The sequence below is a fragment of the Poecilia mexicana genome, unplaced genomic scaffold, assembly GCF_051168715.1.
Source record: "Poecilia mexicana isolate PSO_F unplaced genomic scaffold, ASM5116871v1 scaffold_2, whole genome shotgun sequence".
Classification (NCBI taxonomy): Eukaryota; Metazoa; Chordata; class Actinopteri; order Cyprinodontiformes; family Poeciliidae; genus Poecilia; species Poecilia mexicana.
Window position 1 is genome coordinate 25,639,092 of NW_028263371.1, and position 21,272 is coordinate 25,660,363.

Genomic DNA, 21,272 nt, shown 5'->3' on the forward strand with positions numbered 1-21,272 from the left:
TAGTTTTTCACTCACATTTTTAATCTTCTTTAGCATGTAGTGAACCTTGGTTTATGCTATTCCCATGCTGACATAAATTTAATACAGTGGTTTCAACACAAAGTGAGAGTAAGGGTTCTTTGTTGCTAAAAGAAGAGCTAGCATTAGCAAGTAATTTGGTTTGAAGCGTCACCATCTCTTAAGAAATTAAGGGGAGGAGATATGAAACGCCAGAATGCCATCTTTTAGTTTTTAAGAATATATTTGTCACTACAGATGCTATGATGGGTGCTAACGTGCTAACAAAGGCTGAATCTAGCATGGAAGAAGATATTAATCTTCTTAAGGTGTGCCTAAACTGGCACCAATCTATTTACTTTCACATTTCACAGATATGGATGTTATGCTCTGCCTGGCAATCTGCTTCTTTATGTTTTTGTTGCCAAATTATCCGGAAACATTCGGGATTTAAAAACGCTAAGAGAAATGTGTAAATAAAAAAACTGGAATACCAAAAGTCGTACTTTCAACCAATTAACCAATTGATAAACCTTCATTTAAATCAATATGCTCAGCCTCCCTTTACTTCACGTCTAAACATTTTTGTTTAACTGGCTTCACATTATTTTTTAAGGTTTTGTGACACTATTTGGGTTTATTCATGTATTATTATTATTCATTAGTCTCAAGAGCCTATTTGACCTTTTGCTGGTCACTCCAAATCGACCTGAGCACTTCTTGAACCGTCACAGAAACGGGAAGAAAGACACGTTACCAGGGATGAGAGCATAAACCTGTTATACCGACACTTCTTCACACTTCCCTCTGATGTAGGAAATGTATGCGCAGCCGTTGCCAAGTACAGCAAGCTGTTGGTCCTGGCCTGGAGATGGCCAGCACAGACAAAACAAATGCCAGAATAGGATTTAATCTCTCTTCCCTCACAAAAAACAGGCCAAGTGATTACTTATTGCAGCTTAATGAAATTTTAAGACAGTCTTGTCAAAAAGCTGAAAATAACTGAGGAGGATATCCCTTTGTTCCTCAGACATATGCACATAATTTTCATATTTATACGCTCTAAACTTCGGCATCAGCCTACTTATCTCAGGTCGATACAGCCTCCAAACTCCAGACATTGTTTTCTATGTGCAAGGACGGTGTCACATACTAAACCGCAGAGAATGTTCTTTTGATTTTAGTTTCTTAGCAACTAAATGACAGATTGCGCAAAGACCAACCTGTGCCCTCAGAAGTGAGAAAACACAAAAACAGAAGGACATCACTGATTCTTGTGACAAATGTGTCTCCTTGCTTCAAACTGACGTCCAGTTCAGGTGGAAGTGGTGACCTCGAGGTGTTCTTTCCATGTCAGGTCGTCAGACTGACTCGAACGGCACAGCCGTCAGTGGCGGTGGAAGTCATAGAAACCACCTGAGTGCTAAGGCAAAGGATGGCAACGAGAGCTGGGTTGTCAGGTCAATATTTTTGTCAACTATTTTTTTTCTGTGATGTTATTGAGTAATTTTGTTGTTTTTTAAATGTAACAATTACATACAAATCTGAGAAGTTTGGCTTGGTGAAATTACATTTGAGATGTAGACCTGGGGTGTATTCCTGGTCTACATCTACATCTCTTTAGTTATTTGACAACTAAGTTGTCAAATAACTAAAAGCTGAATTATCTAGGAAGTAGAACAGGATGCTGTCAATTTGAGCAGCTTCTGCTAGCAATACTGGATCAATGTTCATCAGCGCAGACAGAGCATCTGCATAACAAAGCATGAGATCATGGAATTTCTTTGGATTCTTACTGCACTTGCATTGATTTTGTTTGAAAGTATAAGTACGTTTATCTATATTTTAAATAATCTTGAGTTTAAATGCTCATACCACAGAAAGTTTTTTCATGTTAGAGAAATCCTTGTGAGCCTGTTTTAGCAGGAAATCAAAATTAGCTTGATGCTAGCTGCGGCTCCATTACAAATACGCGCAAAATATTCCTCTAATGTTGAAAAAACATTCACAATTGAGGCATTTAGCTAAGCACAATTAAAATAATTTGATTTTAATTGTAATAAAAAAAAAAACGTTGCACCATCTTCCTCCGACCACTTCTCGTTGTCTTCTTCGTCATTTCCACCAGTAGTAACATCTGGCTGTTGATCACATTTCGATACAGCTAAAAAAAACACCTCATCATAGCGCAAAATATTTTTATAGAAAAACATGAGTTTTTCTCTAAATTGTCGTGTTTCTATCCAGCAAATGTATTTTTGTAATTCCAATCTGCACAGTTTTGTGGTGAATGGAAACAGAAGAGTTTTGCACATGGTTATGAAAACAAGCTGCCGTTTCTTTCTTTGATCAACAGGAAGAAATAAACTGCATCAAGGGAAATAACAATTCTCTTTTTAATTTGGATAAGATGAAGACTTTTAACTGCATTTTAAAAATGTCTTGAGCAGAAGAGAATGTCAACAGAAGTAACATTTTCTGTACACGGACCTATGCTCAAAATTGACACAGTTCTGGTGCTGTAACAATTTAATTTATTTCTGGTTCCTCCTGTTTTATAACCATATTAGTTTTTGTTATCAGAGTCTACTTCATTTTGTGTTTTCTACTTAAGTTTGGTTATACCACGTGCAGAGTGCATCTGTCATTATCCTCCCTTAGTATACATGCTGAGTATATCCTCACGAGTTTCTCTGTTTATTCTCAGCTAAGTCTTTGTGTCTGCATTGCCAGTGGTGTTTTCTCATGCGAAACTCTGTTTGCTTTAGCTCTGCCTTGTTCTTCGTTTTGTTCAAATAAAACCTTATTTACTTTCTCCACCATCTTGCCATTGACTCTGCAGGTTCTCCACACTGAAAAATCACACTTGGTCATAGGTTAGCCACCAAGTTTATCCTAAGTTTTGTTTTCTACATGCAGAATACCAGCCTTTAAAGACCAAACTTTCCAACTTCTATGTCAGATTGTCTGTTTCCTTGTTTTTGTGGTACACTGTATACCTTTTCTATTCCTTATTTATTCTTCTTCATCAGTGAGTTATGTTAGCAGCCATCAATCTGACTCGTTTCATGTTTTACGAGGCAACATGTGAAGAGAAAATGAGAGCATTCCTACACAATGGTTAGAAACAGAATAAATGATCTGTCTGCACTTCAGGAAGATAGGCACAGCTGGCTGCAACACAGGCGTTGCTTTCCCATTCAGTTGATGTTGTGCTTTTTCCACCCATTACAGAATCCTGGTGGTGAAAGAAAAGGCTGACATGACAGATGATGTAGGAATTGGCAAGCAGCTGGCACAGTGCAGACAGACCGAGCTCCAGCGTCTCGCAGAACTCGGGTAAAATATTCTTGGCTTAAATAAATGAAAAGGTTAACATTGAGCCTTAAGGCCTTAACTTGCTGCATTCATTAAAATCATAGTTATTAATTTTAATCCTACTGCTGTAAATACCTAGTGGAGTATAAAACATTCATAATTTCTACTTGGAGGTTTGGTGTTGGTGGTTTTCTCCATGATATTTTGGATTACATTTTAAAATGACCTTCATCTTCATCTCAGGCTCTGTTTGGCAAAGGTCCAATTCCATTTCACCCCTCTCCCTGCAATTTGGCCCCAGCCATCCATTTTGCACATTTGTGCCAAGGAACGGGGTCTCTCCAATTATTTCAACAGCAAAGGCACACAGCAAATAGACAGGGCTTTCTGATCCTTAAAATGGACAATGTTCCCATTTTCTGTACTTTGAAAATGTAAATATAATTCTATAATCCAACGGAATTAAGTTTAGTTTAAACAAAACACTTTTCTTTATGACACCAAAGTTTTCTCAGGTTTTTCAGTGATTTGTTGCAAGCAAGAGTGATCATAATTGCTTTTTTTTTCTTGTTCACAATCTCAAAGCCATTATTTCACCAACTGGCCTTATCCCTAACCCTAATGAAAGCTTTCAAGGAGCCAATTACTTTCCCCCCTGCACTTTTTCATTTACTTATGTTCTATTAGTCTGATATTAAAATGAAGTTGCTTTACAAACCTTAACATTGTTTTAACAGAGTTTAATCACTCCATATTTGGTTTATTTGCACATTTTTTTTCTGGTTTAGCTTCTAAAGAAAAGTAAATGTCTAAATCTACTACAGCTAATAATGAGGATCTAGGAAATGTGGAGAATTGCTACTTGAAGAAATCAGGAAGAATATTGGTTATATGACAAGATAAAATGATAAAGTATAACTCCGAACTACAGCGTTAAATCCCCTTAAGACTGTGAAACTACCGTACAAAGTGGGATAGCCTTAGAGGCTAATTCGGAGAGCGTTTTCTTAAAGTATTGCCTTGAGTGCTCCCCAGCCTTCAACAGATATTCATTACCACAACAAAACACTGTTGTGTTTTCCGTGTTCTCTCTGTAAAATATTAAAAAGTCTGCATGGACATCTGCACTGCCTGGGGAAGAATAATGTGTTTCTGTTTTTACACAAGCCAATATCGTTTCTCTGAAGCATAGAAGGAAAAAGGGGTGTACTGCTGTTGTTATTGGCTTCTGAACAAGCGATTAAAGCCGGCGCTTTGCAGCAGTGATGACTCTTCAGCTCTCATCCCAGTCTGTGAATTTAGTTTGAACTTCTGGAGGCTGGATCAACCCCCGTACACTTCGATTTGACTGTATTCACAAGGGATGCTGTCTCTTTCGTTGCTATTTTTTCTTTATCCCTCTTTATGCATTTGAAGAGCTTGAATCTTATTCCTTGACGAGTCAATAGCAGAATTAGTCATTCCGAAGTGATTTTTTTTGAGTAACCAGCGAAACATTATAATCTTAGGCATGTATTTTAACACCTACGATGCTTCCTCAGAGGCTGTTATGGAGCGTCTCCAAAGGCCCTCTTGTCTCTCCTTTCTAACCTTCGGTAAAGACAAGCAACAGGTGATATACGAGGTGCTGGGTTGAGCAGAGCAAGGTATGAAAATGCAGAAAAAAGGAGAACAGAATTCACAAATGCTCTGGAGCAAACCCTGCAGGCAAAAATAAAATATTTCATTCTGTGCTGGAGGTGAACGTCACAAAAAAAGTGTGAATAATTTAGCAAGACAACAAAATGAGACGTCCACCAACAGAGGATTTATGTTACTTGTAACGGCCCTCCAGGAAGTCATTATAAATAATTGAGAAACCTCGTCTTCTAATTGACTCGTGGATTATTTGTCAGTCTTTGCTGAGGGGCGAAAACACAAAAACATTTCTTCAATACACAAAAATACTTTAAATTAAAACTGAAAGAGGAGCTAATATCTTTCCGTCGCCGAATGGAGGGGAGGATGATGCTGCAATTTTGCTGTCGATTTGTCACGTTTGACCAGAGCTGATCGAAATTAGTTTCACGTATCGTATCGACGCTTGAGGCAAATGAAGCTTTTGTTTACGCCTTGCCTAAAGCAGCTAATGGGAATTTTCGACAGAGGGCTAGAGATGGGAAGGAAACCCGACATGAACGCTGTTGCTTTCCTCAGGCTCATTTCAGGTCCAATTTGCAACAGCTTGAACTCACAGAACAGGACCAGTAATGGGTTTTTCATCTCTGGTGCTGGAAACATACCATGTTATTTAGAGGGCATCCAAACGTGGTGCACTAGTTCTCTAACTGCATGGTCTACATCATGACATCAAAGTTGTGATGTAGACCATGTGGGCACCAGAATAAAGGTTGGGCCGCACTGCCGAAATTTATTCTCATTGTCGGAGTTGCATGGTGAAAATTGGATTATTTTATTCCCACCTTCATGTCAAAAACGACAGCCGGAGATGGTAACCGAATTGCTTGATTGACTTTGTTCAATCAGGGTTGCATCCGACATCGAAGTAGACAGAAAAATATGAAGCTATGTTTAATCTATTAGCATTTTACAATGGTGAGAAAAATACAAACCTTGCAGCTCTAAGTCAATGAGCAGCAATGGCCAGGTAACCTTGGCTCCCAGAGCCCCCAGCAGCCCCAGGCAGACAAACACCAGGACCCCACAGAGTAGCCACACAACACAGATGCAAGTTGATGGCAAAGCACAGGAAACAGCAGTTCCTAGGCTATATGGAGAGAGAAACACAGGGAACCAAAACACCAACCCGTCCCTGCTGTGACGTACCCCAATGCAGGTGGGACATTCTCATGAACCTTATGCGACAAACCAGGAACCCTCTGATCTTCCCCATGACACACCACCAATTCTCCCAAAGTTGTCCTGTGACATTGAATAAATGAAAGTGTGGAGAAAAAACAGAATAAATCTTTGGAGGAACTTCAAAAACAAAAAAAATTGACAGAAGTAAGACATTTACTGGAACAAAGTCCAGCAACCATTGCTTTGACTCTGCTGGGCAAAACCTTCTTTCTAATCCATTGTTCTGATTCTATGTCCTTCCCTGTTTAGATAATGAAAACGTTCAACTCTTACCAACTTTCAGAACAGGTATTGTCACAAACTTGACCAGCCAATTAAAAGTAGACTTAAGAAAATATAGTCACGGTTTTCCCACTACATTCTTTGAACTGCTGTCGTAGATAAAACGCTGTTTCCTGACTGGAGCTGATTCAAAATAAAAATTTAAAGGATATATTAAAGTTATTGTAAAGGAGATCAAGTACAAATTACAACAAATTTCCATTAAAACCTTCCTTTAATTTGTAGTCACAACTTTAGGCTCATTCTAATGTTTCCAGCACCCGAACAAATTCATTCACTGAAAAATAATTGAAAGCAAAAACAGGCAAAAGAATGGAAATCACTCATTGTTTCCTGACTTAATTACAAAAGAACGCAGAGGGGAAGCTGTCAGGCTGAGTGTTTACAAGTGAAGCTCTCTGGGATTTCTGTTTGCCAATTGTCAGTCCGGGAGCCGAGCTCGCCGCCGCTGCCTGTAAAGCGCTCTCGGACTGTGCTTGTGCCTGCAAAATCTCTGCTGTCACCCACACGCTATTGTCATTCATGTATTTATACGCCTCTGCTGTGAAAAGGATAAAAGCTGGGTGGTGGGTGGGTGGGTAGCTGAAGGGCTGCAGGGACACGGAGTGCAACCGGATGGCATGAAAGACAAGGACCAAACTTGAAAGTGACAAGACATGACAGCGCTAAGCTGTCAGCACTCACCGTATGTAGGACAAAAAGCAGCACATCACACTCCTTAACACGAATCCTGTTATTGCTGTGCTGCTGGAGCCAACTGATGCAATTAGGGTACTACTCCATGTTGGGATGCAGTGTTAAGTTATTCACTGCAGGACAATCACACCCATGTTTTGGAGTAGTAGATTAAATTCATGAATGGAAATATGAATTGTTTCCATACAAATTTGATTTGGTAATGACCAAATGTGACAATGTTCATAATTTAACAAGTTAAACAACAGCCAATGACTGAATCCTCTAAAATACAGCTGACTGACTCTTACCGTTTGCCAAAAAAGCATCTTATGCCACACAGAGAGCGTCCAAAATGTCCTTGTGTGGATATTTTAGTGACCTTGAATAATCTCTGGAACCCAATATAATTGGATTCTTGGATTCTCTCTCAGTTTAAAGACTGTGGCCCCCCCCAAAAAAACTATCCTGTTTTTCTTATCGGCTGACCAGAGCAGCATGGCTTCCCTCTCTCCAAAGCCGTCCTCTGATTGGTTAATCTCCACCTTGTGACCACCGACACGAGGACCAAGGCCTCAATAAGTGGGCCGTGCTTTGCCCCTGCGCCACCACAGCACCCCCACTCAGTGACTTTTTAAAGACCATATTTTCTTCATATACAATTAGATTCTGGTGGCTGGAAATTACTGTAAGGCATTTCTTCAACTTTCTTAATGACTTCTCTTTAAATAAACAGAAGTTAGCTTTCAAGCTAACTGTTAGTAAAACTAATAGCTTTTCAAATACAATAAAAGCACATTTTAAAATATCCTGACACGTATATGTGCTCTGTTATCTAAATCACTGACCACCGTCTCATCAGTCACAGTTTATATAGATATGTCTGTGTAATTTAAATTTCTTAAAACTATAACATGAATATCAAAGTGAAATTTAGGCAGTAAATATCTAAATCAAAAGCCGACACTAACCTGAACCACTATAGGTTTCGTTGGAGCCTAGCTTAGCAACATAATATTTTTGTTCTACTTTTGTGGCTATATTCTGGCTTGGTATAAAGGTTTCTCATTCCCAAGGTTGCATAAAAAATTTGGAAATCAACTTCATTGGCCTTTAAAAACATCTAAAAGCCTCCCATGATTGGAGCAGTTTGAGTTCAGTTTTGCTAATTGAAAGTGCACAGCAGGAAAAGGTCAGAGTAACACCTTTCATCCAGCAAATGGGAGCTTTGTACTTAAGTAAAGTTTTTGGAAACACAATACAGTGACCACAGAGAATAACTGAGCAGAGTAAGTGAGAATGAATGCAGCACTCCTCTCTGCAATTTGCTACAGAGATGGGCCACACTAGAAGGTCTAACCAGCCTTTCAGTGATGGACTGTTAGAGCTTATTGAGCTATGTTATATCCCAATAGTATTGCCTACATCAGTATTCAGTGTAGACCAGCAGTTCGACTGACTGCAGATTTCAGTTTCATAACCAACTCTGTCTGAGCCCCATTTGTTATACAGCAGAGTGGATGAACGCCATAAAACTCCCTAATTCCATTTTCTTTATTTCTCCAGGAAGTTAAACTCCGCTGTTTTTATCAAGATGGGTGAACATAAGATGGTGCTGCAAATACCTTAAAGTTTGCGGATTTATAAAGGTGTGTGTATCATCTCATGTTTCAATTATCAAATAAGGTTGAATCATTCACTAAAACCAATATGGTACAACTGGTTTCAAAACTGACCTAAATTAGAGAGTTATTGTATCATTATATCATTTGAACGACTAAGAAGAAAACGCAGAAGTTTTCCGCCATACGCCTCATCATGGTCTATTCAGAGAAGGATTAAAGTGGAAAGAAGCAAAACAGGAAATGGAAAATCTGGTTCTTGGTCAAACTGTCCTCAGCTTCCCAGAATAACAAATCTCTAGTACCTCTAGTACCTCCTCTACTTGATTCAACTCGACTTTTAGGGTTTTCAGCATCTTTTTTATTTCTACTTGAAATGACATGAGCTGAAAATGTGACCTCAGTCGACTGCATGTCATTTATTGGCTTGGGGCTGTTGTAAGTGATTGAGTTATTGGAGTGAATCCATTACATGGTTTGTTGCATACAAATCCCGTCACTTTTCTGGCTGCCTTTTAATGAGGACCTGCGTACATTGTGGTGGTGGAAAACGACCCAAACCTTGTAGAGTTTAGTAGAGCCAAGTTGAGTTGAACCAAAAAGTGTTTGCCGACCCCAATTCATCACAACTAAGTTACACTGGATAAACATAAGTGAATTTAATACAATGTTTTAACTCAAGTTTTTTCTGCTTTCATTTTTATTAAATTATTACTTGTCGACACAACAGCATTAGCACACAAACAACACTGTTGCACAACATTAAACAACCATTTTCTAGATAAGCATGGACATATACACACACATTTTCCACATCAGATATTTCATGTTTACATTTACTTCCCTTCCTGCACTTCGTGTTTGATGTTAAGGCGGACTTCACACTGAATAAAACCCACAAAACTGTTTTGAAAATGGGAAGCCTTTCCATGAGCATCTCGTCACATGCAGTGGATATAAAAAGTCAGCCTATAATGTGAAAGGAGCAGATATGATTGCATAAGTGTGTAACCATCAGAGGATTCTTTTTGATTCAGTTTCAGGTTACTTGAATTCACACTTGGGCCAGAAATAAAGTTTAGCTGTTGAGACTTTTGATCCTTTGTAGTTTCTTACTTTCAGGTAAAAATGTCCAAATTGTACAAAGGTATTAATAAGGAGAAGGGTACAAAAAAATCCACAGCATGATGGCACAGTAAAGATAGTCATCAATAAATGGAGAAAATTTGGAATAACAGTAATTAAAACTGAGTGTTTGATAAAAAAGGCAACACAGAAACTAGTCACAGCACTTTTTATTCCAATTTTTCTCCTCCAACAATTTTATTATATCATGGTTATGAAATGATTGGTCGTGATTTCATTTCTCTTTACAAAAAACCTGGTATTTTACTAAAAACGGTGTAGACACTTTTATCCACTGCATGGCCACAATATCTTGACCCCATGGGCCCTATAGTGGCACAGCTCTGTTGAATCCCATCCGGTTGTATCTGCCTATGAAGATCATGCCCTGCTAGCATAATGCTACAGCAAAGGCAGTCATGTCTTTGTATCTTATCTTGTAATTGAATAAATCAGGTGGTTTATTGTTTTATTGTAGTTCTATATCCATCATGCAGCCAGGACTGCAGGTAAAATAGACTTTACAGAAAAAACTGGCAGAATAACATGATGAAATTAAAAAAAACCAGTGCAAAGGCGTCCTAGAAACCAATCTGTCTGATTTTTTCCCCAACACAATCTTTATCTATAGAAATGTTCTCCCATTCTAGGGATTGCATTTTCCTTTTGTAGCTTTCTTGCTAGCACATTTAAAGTCTGTCCTTTGCAAAGCCTGAAAGACCCTTTGGGATAAACTGTTACACGCTGTTCTTAATGCTTAGATAAGACACTAACAGGGAAAATTGAAATTGGAAAAGTGAAGAGTTTTCAAACCTTCTGGATATTTGCAATGGAATATTACACTGCATACCTACAACATGCTAACATATCACACATCTTGCATTGCCTGCTTGAAAAACACGATTCAAGTAAAACTTTATTTTGGGTCCTTTTTTGGACTTGGATAATTCAAAACATTTGAATTCTACCTTTTGTAGAATGTACATGTCTTTTATGAATTTACATACTTTCTTTAGCTCTTCTTAGCTATTTTTCTTAAGCAGACAAAGACAATCGTGCTCATACAGTAGCCTTTGGCTATTTCAATGTAATTGTGTCTGGGGCTCTAGGTTGCGCTCATGGATATCTGAAGGTTCAAATGATTTCTTTTAGAAAATAAATTATATTATTCATTGAATGACAATGCAGTGCCTTACAAAGGTGATAATACACCTGAAACTTAAATTTTTCCTTTATGTCTTGCTAGAGGCACTAATTTTGATTTATTTCATTGGGTTTTATGTGTTTATGAACAACAGTATTGTAACAGTAATGTATTTGTACTCTTCCCACTCACACCCATAAATGAAATCTGATGCAACCAATTGCCCCAAAGCTAGTAATCCTAGCTATAAATAATTTAATACAAATATAAACTTAGCTGAACATTATTGCACAAACAGCGCCATGCAGACCAATGGCCACAGGTCAGGGAGAAAGTTGCTGAGAGACATTTAAAATACGTTTAGTTTATAAAACTATAACACTTTTCAATATATCTCAGTTACTCATTGAATCTGGTGGGATAAATACAAAGCGCTATATACTTTTCAGATATTTATATTTGTAAAACAAAAATGTGTACTTTTTCCTTAATGTCCAAAATTGTGCAGTAGTTTGTTTTGCTACATTGCTGTTTGCGGTTGACAGAATCTGAAAAAGCTCAAGAGGTTTTAATACCTTTGTAAGGCACAGCAGACTTTCACGAAAAATCATGGTGTTACACAGCAATGAAATGAAAAGAAGCTAAAAATGTAATGAGAAATTTTTCTGACAAAACATTTTTCATTGGCACATTCACAACATAAAGACGATATTTATGTATACAGTTTGTAACTTTTGTTTTCACCGAGAGAAGTTCATTCCAGCAAATGAACAAGAAATCATGACAGATAAAGCTACAAGAGCACAGGCACTATGATGTTCTCTTTTTGGATGCAATAAGGCTCTTGCTGCCAATAAAAAGAGGTAAAAGAATGTCACCACGTTGAAACGGCGCTTTCCACGCCTTGCTTTCTGCAATCATGCACACAGAATTTGAGCAAGACCTTTTTAGAGAGGCCTTTAAATGAGGACGTGGATATTACTCAGCTCGTGACTCACAGCATATTAGGATTAGGACTGACAAACGGAAGATTGAAAAAACAGATGGTGCACTCAACGATGCCTGCTGACAGCCTCCGATGCGACCCCCTCACTCCCCTTCAGGCTCAGCAGGTACCAACGGTGCTGACGGTGGTGTAGCTAAACTTGGACATGGAGGTCACCATCGATGTGCCCATGGAGGTGGCGTTGATGCCATCTTCCCCCTCTCTCCTCCACCAGATCCGGCGGCAAAGGCGGTTGCGGCAGCAGCAGGCGAACGTGGACAGCAGCGCCTTGCGGAAACGCGTGTTCATGAAGCAGTAAATGATGGGGTTGACGCAGGCCGATGTGTAGGATAGTAAGTGGATGAAAGAGATGGGCGCTCCAGAAAGGGCGCTTTCGGCGGACTTGTTGTCGAAGGCCTTCCAGGTGTTGACTGAGTACAAGGGCATCCAGCAGATGAAGAAGAGAGCTACGATCACCATCAGCATGCGGATGACTCGCCTCTTGGCTTGCAGCTTAGCCTCGGAGGTGTTGCTACGGGCACGCTCAGCCTTGTTCAGGATGGTGGTCGTTGAGGACGAGAGGGTGGGAAGCTCCACAGCAAATGATGGCTTTTTGGAAACCTGGATGTAGCAGCCATCGTCATCATCACTTGGGCCTGCCGTAGCCCTCCCTACACCATTCTTCTGACCTATGAAGGAACCAGGTACACTGTCAGATTGGGACATTTTTACATAGATAAAGCAAACAAATTATAGGCATTTAATAAATATATTACTGATACTTAAGAATACAGTCCAATCAAGTGGCAAAGGTCCAAGAACTGCCAATACTTTTCGGTAATACTTTTGAACAGTCGCGTTTTGACAAGAAGGGCTGTTCGTCCTATAATCGGTGGGTCGCCGGTTTGCTCCCTGCTCTGTCCGCCTCTGTCGTGTCCTTGGGCAAGACATTTTACCTGTCTCGCCTGCTGGTGTTGGTCAGGACCAATGGGACAAAGCGGCCACTTCTGCAGCTTTCCATCACCAGTTTGTGAATATGTGCGTGAATGGGAATGACTGATTTTATTGTGAAACGTCTTTGAGAAGTGTTGAAAATATAAGTCTGATTTAATTTCATGAAGTGCTTTTTAAGACTTTAAAGGTTTTAGTTTTTCTGCTTCAACCTCATGGAATAGTTTCCATTCAGAGCTTAAACTTAAACATTAGTGCCTCTAAGTGTATTTAAGACCACGATAGATGGATCCCATTACGTTTAAGTTGCAAAAGTGCAGTTGTTTTACTTGGGGCCTTTCACATTTGTTTTATTGTTAAGTCTATATTTATTGTGACTGTGTGGTAACTGAGGCCAGGTCTCTCCTGTAAAAGAGAGCTTTTAATCTCAATGAGACAAACCTGGTGAAATAATGTTTATTAATGTTATTAAGTAACAGGATGGACAGTAGAGGTTGTTGCAAAGTTATACGTGATCATTTATCTTTTATAAGTTATAGTGGAAAAGCATTTTTCTGGGAAGAAAAAGCTGAAAGCTACCATGTGTTACAATCCATTTGTAGGATTGGTTGGTTCTAATCCGAGGAAGTGGTCTTTCTCCCAATTATACCCAAGGACACTGCCATGAATAAGACTAAGCTCAAATGTCATCCAAGAAGAACAATCCAGGCACAATCCGCTGAAGATTTTTCTGCTTTATGTAACGTCATGTAGCTCTGTCACAAGTCAAAAATGATCAAATGTGTGGCTACTAAACACAATGTAATTTATAATTTGTTTTATTGTTCTCCAGTGGAACCATAAAATGTTTTGAAAAGAAAGAAGAATGGTGAGGCTATAAAACATTGTTACAACTGTAAAATGGTAAAGTGCTCATAACTTCATGGACCGCTCCAATCACTGTAAATCAGTACTTGAGACTATTTTTAGTGGAAGCGCTCTACTGAAGGATGACCTACTGGACTGGAAACTGTGGTGGAGGTTGGTGAGAAGGAAGGCCAAAATCAGGATGGTTGGATACAAATTTACATCATATATTTTAGATATTTTTGTTTAAAAAAAGTGTCTTTTTTTTTTCTAATTCGCTATCGCATAAAACTCCAATAAAACACATTGAAGTTTGTGGTAATATGTCAAAATTTGAAATAAGATATACGTACAGGTGCTTTTTAAAACACATAATACAGTTTTATTATTTGTGTACTTCAGTGTGGTCATCAGGAAGGAATGTCAGATGTTTCGGAGGGAATGTTAATCATTTTCTGCTACATATAAGAGTAAAAAGTGTAACCCTGGGTTATTTTTTCCTGGCACTGCCTTGATGAACTCACTGCTGTCTAGTTTATGTTGAAGCTGATTATCCTGACACATACAGCAAGTATAATTCGCCAGTCGAGACTCTGTTTCAGCTTTTCCAGACAGGATTATCCTGTAGCTCCTGCATGAGATAACACTCCAGTGTGGCTTGGCATTAGGAAGACTGGAAAGGAAGTGCAATTTTGGATGTCACAGGTGCAAAATCTGTGGGTGTTCAAAAAATATGTCAGTCTCTGCTTGAGGCAAAATAAACAAGAATCCCATTGTACTGCAGTAAAAAACTTAGGTAGATGCTTTCATCTCTTCCTCTAACACAACTAATCAGAGTAAATCTGGTTAGTGAAATCAGCAGGAACAAGGAGCTTTTTGAAGGTCGGAGTGGATTTGTGACGGATCTCACCAGCGGTCTCTTTGTTCTGGCTCAGCTCGAACTGAATGCCTCGGTACAGCTCCCTGGAGATCAGACCGTAGGCTATAATCATCACCACGCCCGGGATGAAGAACAGAATGATCAGCAGCAGAACATACCTGCAAAGAGAGAGAGAAACATGGCACAGAGCTGAACAAGTTGGATGTGAACCTGAGGTTTTCTCAGTTAGCCTAAACGCCTCAGAGCGTATGTTGTTCAGCCATGCTGGAGGCCGTCCAGATGGCTCCAAACTGCTCTCCGAGAGCACTGCGGCACACACTCCATCCTATTAAGATGTTTACTTACAGCACAGGGGGCGTTCCTGCTGAGGCAACATTTTTATGTATCAACATATTTCTCATCAGCTTCAGTGGGAGATATTTACAAAGCAGATTGATTGCATAAGGATTCCCTCTTGTCAGTAGTTAGAACCGTCTTTTCTTTCCCAAATGCCACAGGGAGATGAGGGCGACATTTGTAAAAAACTAACTTGTGTTCTGTGTTTTTCTACTTAGCCAGTTAAATATGACATCAAATCTTAGTCCAGCATATCAGAGCACATCAATTTCAGAACCACAGTGGGTAATTTATTTGGCAGTCATTTAGTTTTGAGGTTCTGCTGACATTTCGGAGGAACATTTACAGTTGTTTCTCATCTCATCAGAGCTCAGCTATGAAAAGTTGATATTAGACTTTTAGTAATATCCAGATCCAGCGCTTTGCAAGTTTCAGACCCCTTGAAATATCCATGTTCTGTCACATTGCAACCATAAACTATTGGCTTAAAACCAATTTTTTTTCTTGCTTTCTTTTCAAAAACGGAAAATATTTTCAAAAAGTGGATTCTATTTCAGTCATCCTTTTGGCGAGTTGTACAACATTTTTGTTGTTGCTTAATTACAAGAATGTAGTTGTGATATTAGCAGAATAAAGACGCAAAAGTAAAATAGGCTCTTAAGATTACAAGGGAAGCTTATATAAAGTTATCAAGATCTGACGGTACCATGTAGTTCTTCCTTTTAAATAGATACATCCAGCATCCTCTGATCATGAATCGCATTTGTTTCTACAAATACAGGCCGATTAAGTTAGCTAATATACCAGGGAAACCGGAAAAGTGCTGCACTAATAGGATAAAAAAAGGACAATCAGCTGCCACTTTGATCAACAATAATAGTCTTTGGTCACATGCAGAGGATCCCCTTCTTTATGAAGGATGTCCGCCTTGCAGATCAGTCAACACATAAAAGCGGCGCCAAAGAAGAAGAGGCGGTGTTTCTTTCACTGTGATATTCTAATGTCTTCCTGGGCAGCACTCTGAACTCTTATTCATTCCTAGTTTAAAGAGAAAACTTCAAAGTATTCCATCAGCTAGCTGTTTGATAATGTGAAATATCTTTTAGACAAAAACCTCCTGGGACCCAAGTGGGTGCAAAAACTATATATATTTATATAAAACATGCATATGTGTGTTTGTGTGTTCGGTCTAAATGTAGAAAGATTGCTGGATGTGAAGCAGGGGAATAGATGGAGAGAAAAACAAACCTATTGAATATTAATAGGTATCTGACTGTTCCCACAGCACCCAAAAGCTACGTGATTATCAACCAGCAGAGTTGTGTTTTGCTTTAAACTAATCAGCAGAGGGAAAAAAAGGATTTACATGTGTTATACATCTGCTTTACATAATGATAATTTCCCCACCAGCTGATACAGCTGCAAAGGTGAACCGAGCTCATCACGGCACAACAAAAATTAAAACATCTAGAAAACTCATATTGCTACTGAACATGAAACTTGATAACTGTTAACTTAATTTTAACACATCTTTTCCACCTGTATGTAAAACGCATCCACCCTCGGAAACATTGTTTTATGTTTTGATACTATAGCATATGAACAGTGTAAACTCCAATTTGAAATCCTTAGGGCTTATATGTCTTAGGAAATATATATGAAATAATTTAAAATGTGCAGAGTGGTATAGATTCCAGACATGGAAGGCTTTCCAGAGTGTTTCACTGGTAGAAATCATATTGTGTGGAAATTATATCAGGTAGCGAAATGTGTTTCACATGTGCTAGTAATCCTAGTGACATTTTTTACATGTGAAAACAATATCATATAGTTACCCGTGTTTCACATGTGAAAATGATATTGTAGACTAATATGTTTCTCATGTGAAAACTATAGCAGTGAAATGTGTTTCGCATGTTGAACATTAAATCATGATGTGAAACTTTTCCACGTGGAAATCATATTTTTGCTTCTTTGCCATTTTGCTCTAATTATTTTCAACCGAGGTACAAAGTGCTGTCGTTGTTTTCACATGTGAAACACGATTTTACAACGTTGTCACATTATCGTTCAGTACCATCCATCCAGTTGTGATAAACATGTGAACTTAGCATTTTATTCTGTAAGTGTTCCTGCTTCAGTAACTCTCCCCATGTGAAAAACCTGTCTGCTGGAGTAATTTTAAAGACAGCGATGTTACCTAGATTTGAGATGCATTTATTCTGTCATAACTTTACTCATCTTTATCCTTAACCTCACCAACCAGACTAATTATTTCTTCCACTTCTTGAAATTCGGAGGCCTGATAGGCTGCAACACAAAAGCCTGTCTAGAGGAGAGAAGTAGAGTGTTTTACTGTGCTCTGCTTTGCTCCTGACCGTGTTACCCCTCAAGGTCCAACGTTCCTTACGTCTGGATCTCAGAGGTCTATGACTGCAGATGCTCAAACGTATTGTGATTGTGTTTCTGTATTAATCCAGGCCTGCAGAATCTCCCAAGCAACAAAGCAGCGTTTACTGGTCCACAGGGAGCATGCGTTGCTGATGAATTGAAGGCTTTTCTCACACAGAGAAGCTCAGACTGCAGCAGCAGTAATTGTTTCTGTCCTGACCTTTTCCAGAAATGTTATTCTTCCTCAGCAAAACGTAGGGAGTAGATGGCAATTACATTCATTTTAAAATGACAAGGAAATTGTAATAGTGAGAGAAAAAAACATTAGTATCTCGATCAATTTTATCGTTTTTAGTGCCATCCATTATGGATATTAAAAAAAAAAGTTTCTGGTTCTCACTTTATTTTTAAGAACAACCATTCAAACTTTTACAACTTTCATCAGTCCAAAATGTCAATAATTTAAGAGCTTTTTCAGAAATATTGCAGAATCCTTCCAATGTCCTCACATTTATACTGGCTTGAGAACAAAAAGGTGCAATATAACACAGCAATTAAGATTGTGCAGGTGCAAAAAGTGAGTTCATTATTGGTTGCAGTTATACATCTGATTTAGAAATTAACTATGAAGCTGCACCTGCTTTAGATGATGTGTTAACAGAACATGGATGCAGCATCCAGAATGTTCTTAAAACCTTTCTCTAAGCGATAGTTTCCAGAGAAAACCCAAACGCATCTTATTTTTGTTTTATTGTGGCCCAGTCAAAGCCTAGAACTACATTCTACTGAGAATGCTTCTCTGTATTGAAATATTGGATTAAAATACATTGAATGAATGTGAAAAATTAAGTGAATGCATACTTTATTCTCATAAATTAGATAAAAAATATAAATTTTTAAAACTGTGGGGCTTAATGTAGTTACTGTTTCTAAATGCATAAATCATTTATCTGCAGATCTAATAAAAAAAACACTCCAGATAAATTATCTGTCTTCACAAATCAGTTTCTGTGCTGCGTTTAGATCATTTGTTACACAGCTGCAATTCTGAGTCAAAGTCATTCATCCATCACAGCTCTGCTTGGATTAAAGGAAGATTTAAGACTACTATTTATTTTAAAACTTTCCCCTCGAATCACACCAGTGGCATCATATTCACATTGATGATCACATGATGAGAGCAACCATCAGTCAGCTGCCCATCTGCTGTCTTCAGTCTGCAGCAACAGGAAACCAACAGCAGCCTGCAGAGGAACTGAGACTGACTCGCAGTCGTAGTCAGGCACCAGGTCACCAGCTCCAGCTGTGGGTTAGCCCTGCCAGCGGCTCATGCATCACTCCGCCTCAAGCGCCACCTATTTCACAAAGAGTAGGGGATGTAATTCAGTGTGACACTTTCTGGAGTGACTCTCCTTTCTCTGGTTCCTACCGTTCACAGTTATGGCAACAGATTCAGGAGCTGTTTGCTGGAGTAGAGCGACTAGGTGATAGGAATCAGGTACAGATTTCTTCTGTTGTAAACATGTCAGATTACCAAGTTAATTTCATTATTAGGCAAATAAAAAGCAAATTTTAAATGAGGATTTTATTTATTTGTGGGGAAAGCTATCCAAACCAACCTGACATTATTGTTAAACCATTAACTGATTAATTATTATGTTTGTTTTTGGAGAGTTTAGTTAAATTTCACTAGCCGCAACCAGTCCCAAACCCGTAAAATCAAAAAATCACTTATATAAAACCTGTGTGAAAACATTAATTAGGCTAAAAAATATGAAAAGCAACCAATCTAAAAAAAATTAAAAAATTAACCATTAACTGATTAATTATTATGTTTGTTTTTGGAGAGTTTAGTTAAATTTCACTAGCCGCAACCAGTCCCAAACCCGTAAAATCAAAAAATCACTTATATAAAACCTGTGTGAAAACATTAATTAGGCTAAAAAATCTGAAAAGCAACCAATCTAAAAAAAATTCAAACGATTGAAAAACAATCGTTTTTAGCTTTTAAATATTTTAAGGCTAAACGATATTAAAAATTACAAATTAAAAAAAACAACAACAAAAAACAAATTCAAACAATTAATCATGTGTACCTATCAGTCTAGAAAGGTTTACAAAACCATTTGTAAGAATTTGATACTCAAATTGAAGGCTTTGTGGAGGTCTAGTCAAAGTCCAAACTTAAAACCAATTGAGATTCTGTGGATATGACCTGAAACACTGACCTAAATTAAACTATTATACAAAGAGAAATCTAAAACCTAAAACAAACACTATTGGATTGTTTTTTTTTCCTCCTCAGAAAATTAAGAAATCACTTTAAATTGTCTTTTTGTATTTCCTCAGGTTGTCTAATATAAAATGTAGTTTGATCTTATTCGTAAAGGTGGTAAAAAAGGAAAACCTGCATCATTCTGTAAGGAAGAAATACATTTTCACACCAGACCATATGAAGTTCCTCGTCTTTTTCTTAAACTGGGAAGCAGAAAAGGGTGAACGGTAATTTGTCAAACCCGCCATGAAGGCACAAGTCACCAACAGTTTGAGCAGGAAATCTGAGCGTAATTACCAAAATGAGCTGATCAGCATGCAACTTCTTTTCCCAAACGTGTGCAATCAGGAGAACGTCATCTGATTGCACCATTCTGAAGAAGAAGCTACCGGCAACACACATGCAAATGACACCATTTGACTGAATTTCAACTTTTTCTCCTTATATTTGGAGGGAGGAAAAAGGAAACAATATTCCACAAGCTTTCATCAACACTTCCCTGCTGTGGTTAAAGAGACAGATCTACCTAATAATTGTTAAATAAGTGAATCTTTCTAATTTCCTGCTCTCACCAGGTCTGCTCCGCCTGCTCACTGGGCCAGTCCAGGCGGCACATGTTCCCCACCGTCCCGTTGCCCTTGGGGAAGGACTTGAGGACGTTGAAGACGGGGTAGGGCACCATGACGAGCAGTGACACCACCCAGGTGGCGGCGATGACGCGGTAGGCGTGGGAGCGGGTCTGCCAGGCGCGGGACTTGAGCGGGTTACAGATGGCGCTGTATCGCTCGATGGCGATGGCCACCAGGCTGAAGGTGGAGATGCTGACGGAGACGCCTGCAGGTAGGAAGGAGGAGGTTAGCACTCTTTACCTTTTTTTTGTTTAATTTGCAAATTTCATTGAAATTCTTTTTTCCAAACTTCACTTCAGATAGTAAGTTAGTCATTTAATGCCATTGATAAGTTATCTCGTGCAAAATAAATGTTAATGTAGCCAAGAGGATAAAATGGTCCAGTTTGTCACATCTGAATAATATGGATGTCAGGAGAGAAAATATTCCATATTTATATGAATTAATGCCAGCTTCACTCTCTGTAATGTGAGTCTCATTTTACTGCAAAACGTCTCAGTCTTCCACATATAAATTGTAAGAAATAAATCCCAGTGACTGCTTAACATCCAGAGTAGAAAAGCTCATATCACACATTTAAACAGTTTCTCACGTCTACAGGGTAATGAAGTTAAAGTTATTAAATCTATGAGTAACTTTCCTGGTCTTTTCTGTTAGCCAAGGTTATGATTCAGCACAACGAACAGCTCAGCTAATGAATACACTCATTCAATAACCAGGATAGTGAAGAATAACAAGGTCATCCTGACAATACACAAAGACACACGATGTAGCAACATTTATATACAGTTAAAGCTGAATAAAAGACAAAAATCAGTATCGGGGATAATTAAAATGTATGAATTGGGTCAAACGTTTTGGGTTTCCTCCCAGAAACTCTTAATAGTTAGCTGAAGTTCTGGTCCATTCCTCCTGACAGAACTGGTAGAACTCAGTCAAATTTGACCTACCCAC

At 38.5% G+C, this 21,272-nt stretch overlaps 1 protein-coding gene across 1 annotated transcript in view; it reads right to left on the reverse strand.

Annotated features, from left to right (window-relative positions):
- Positions 1-10,034: 10,034 nt before the first annotated feature.
- The window catches only part of cckbra (cholecystokinin B receptor a), a 34,073-nt gene continuing 22,835 nt past the window's right edge, over positions 10,035-21,272 (reverse strand). The window contains exons 3-5 of the mRNA XM_088013340.1: positions 20,262-20,523; positions 14,718-14,845; positions 10,035-12,699 (exon numbers count right to left, since the gene is read on the reverse strand). Coding sequence (XP_087869466.1) covers positions 12,131-12,699; positions 14,718-14,845; positions 20,262-20,523 — 959 coding nt within the window. The 3' untranslated portion in view covers positions 10,035-12,130. The remainder of the gene's footprint in view (positions 12,700-14,717; positions 14,846-20,261; positions 20,524-21,272) is intronic.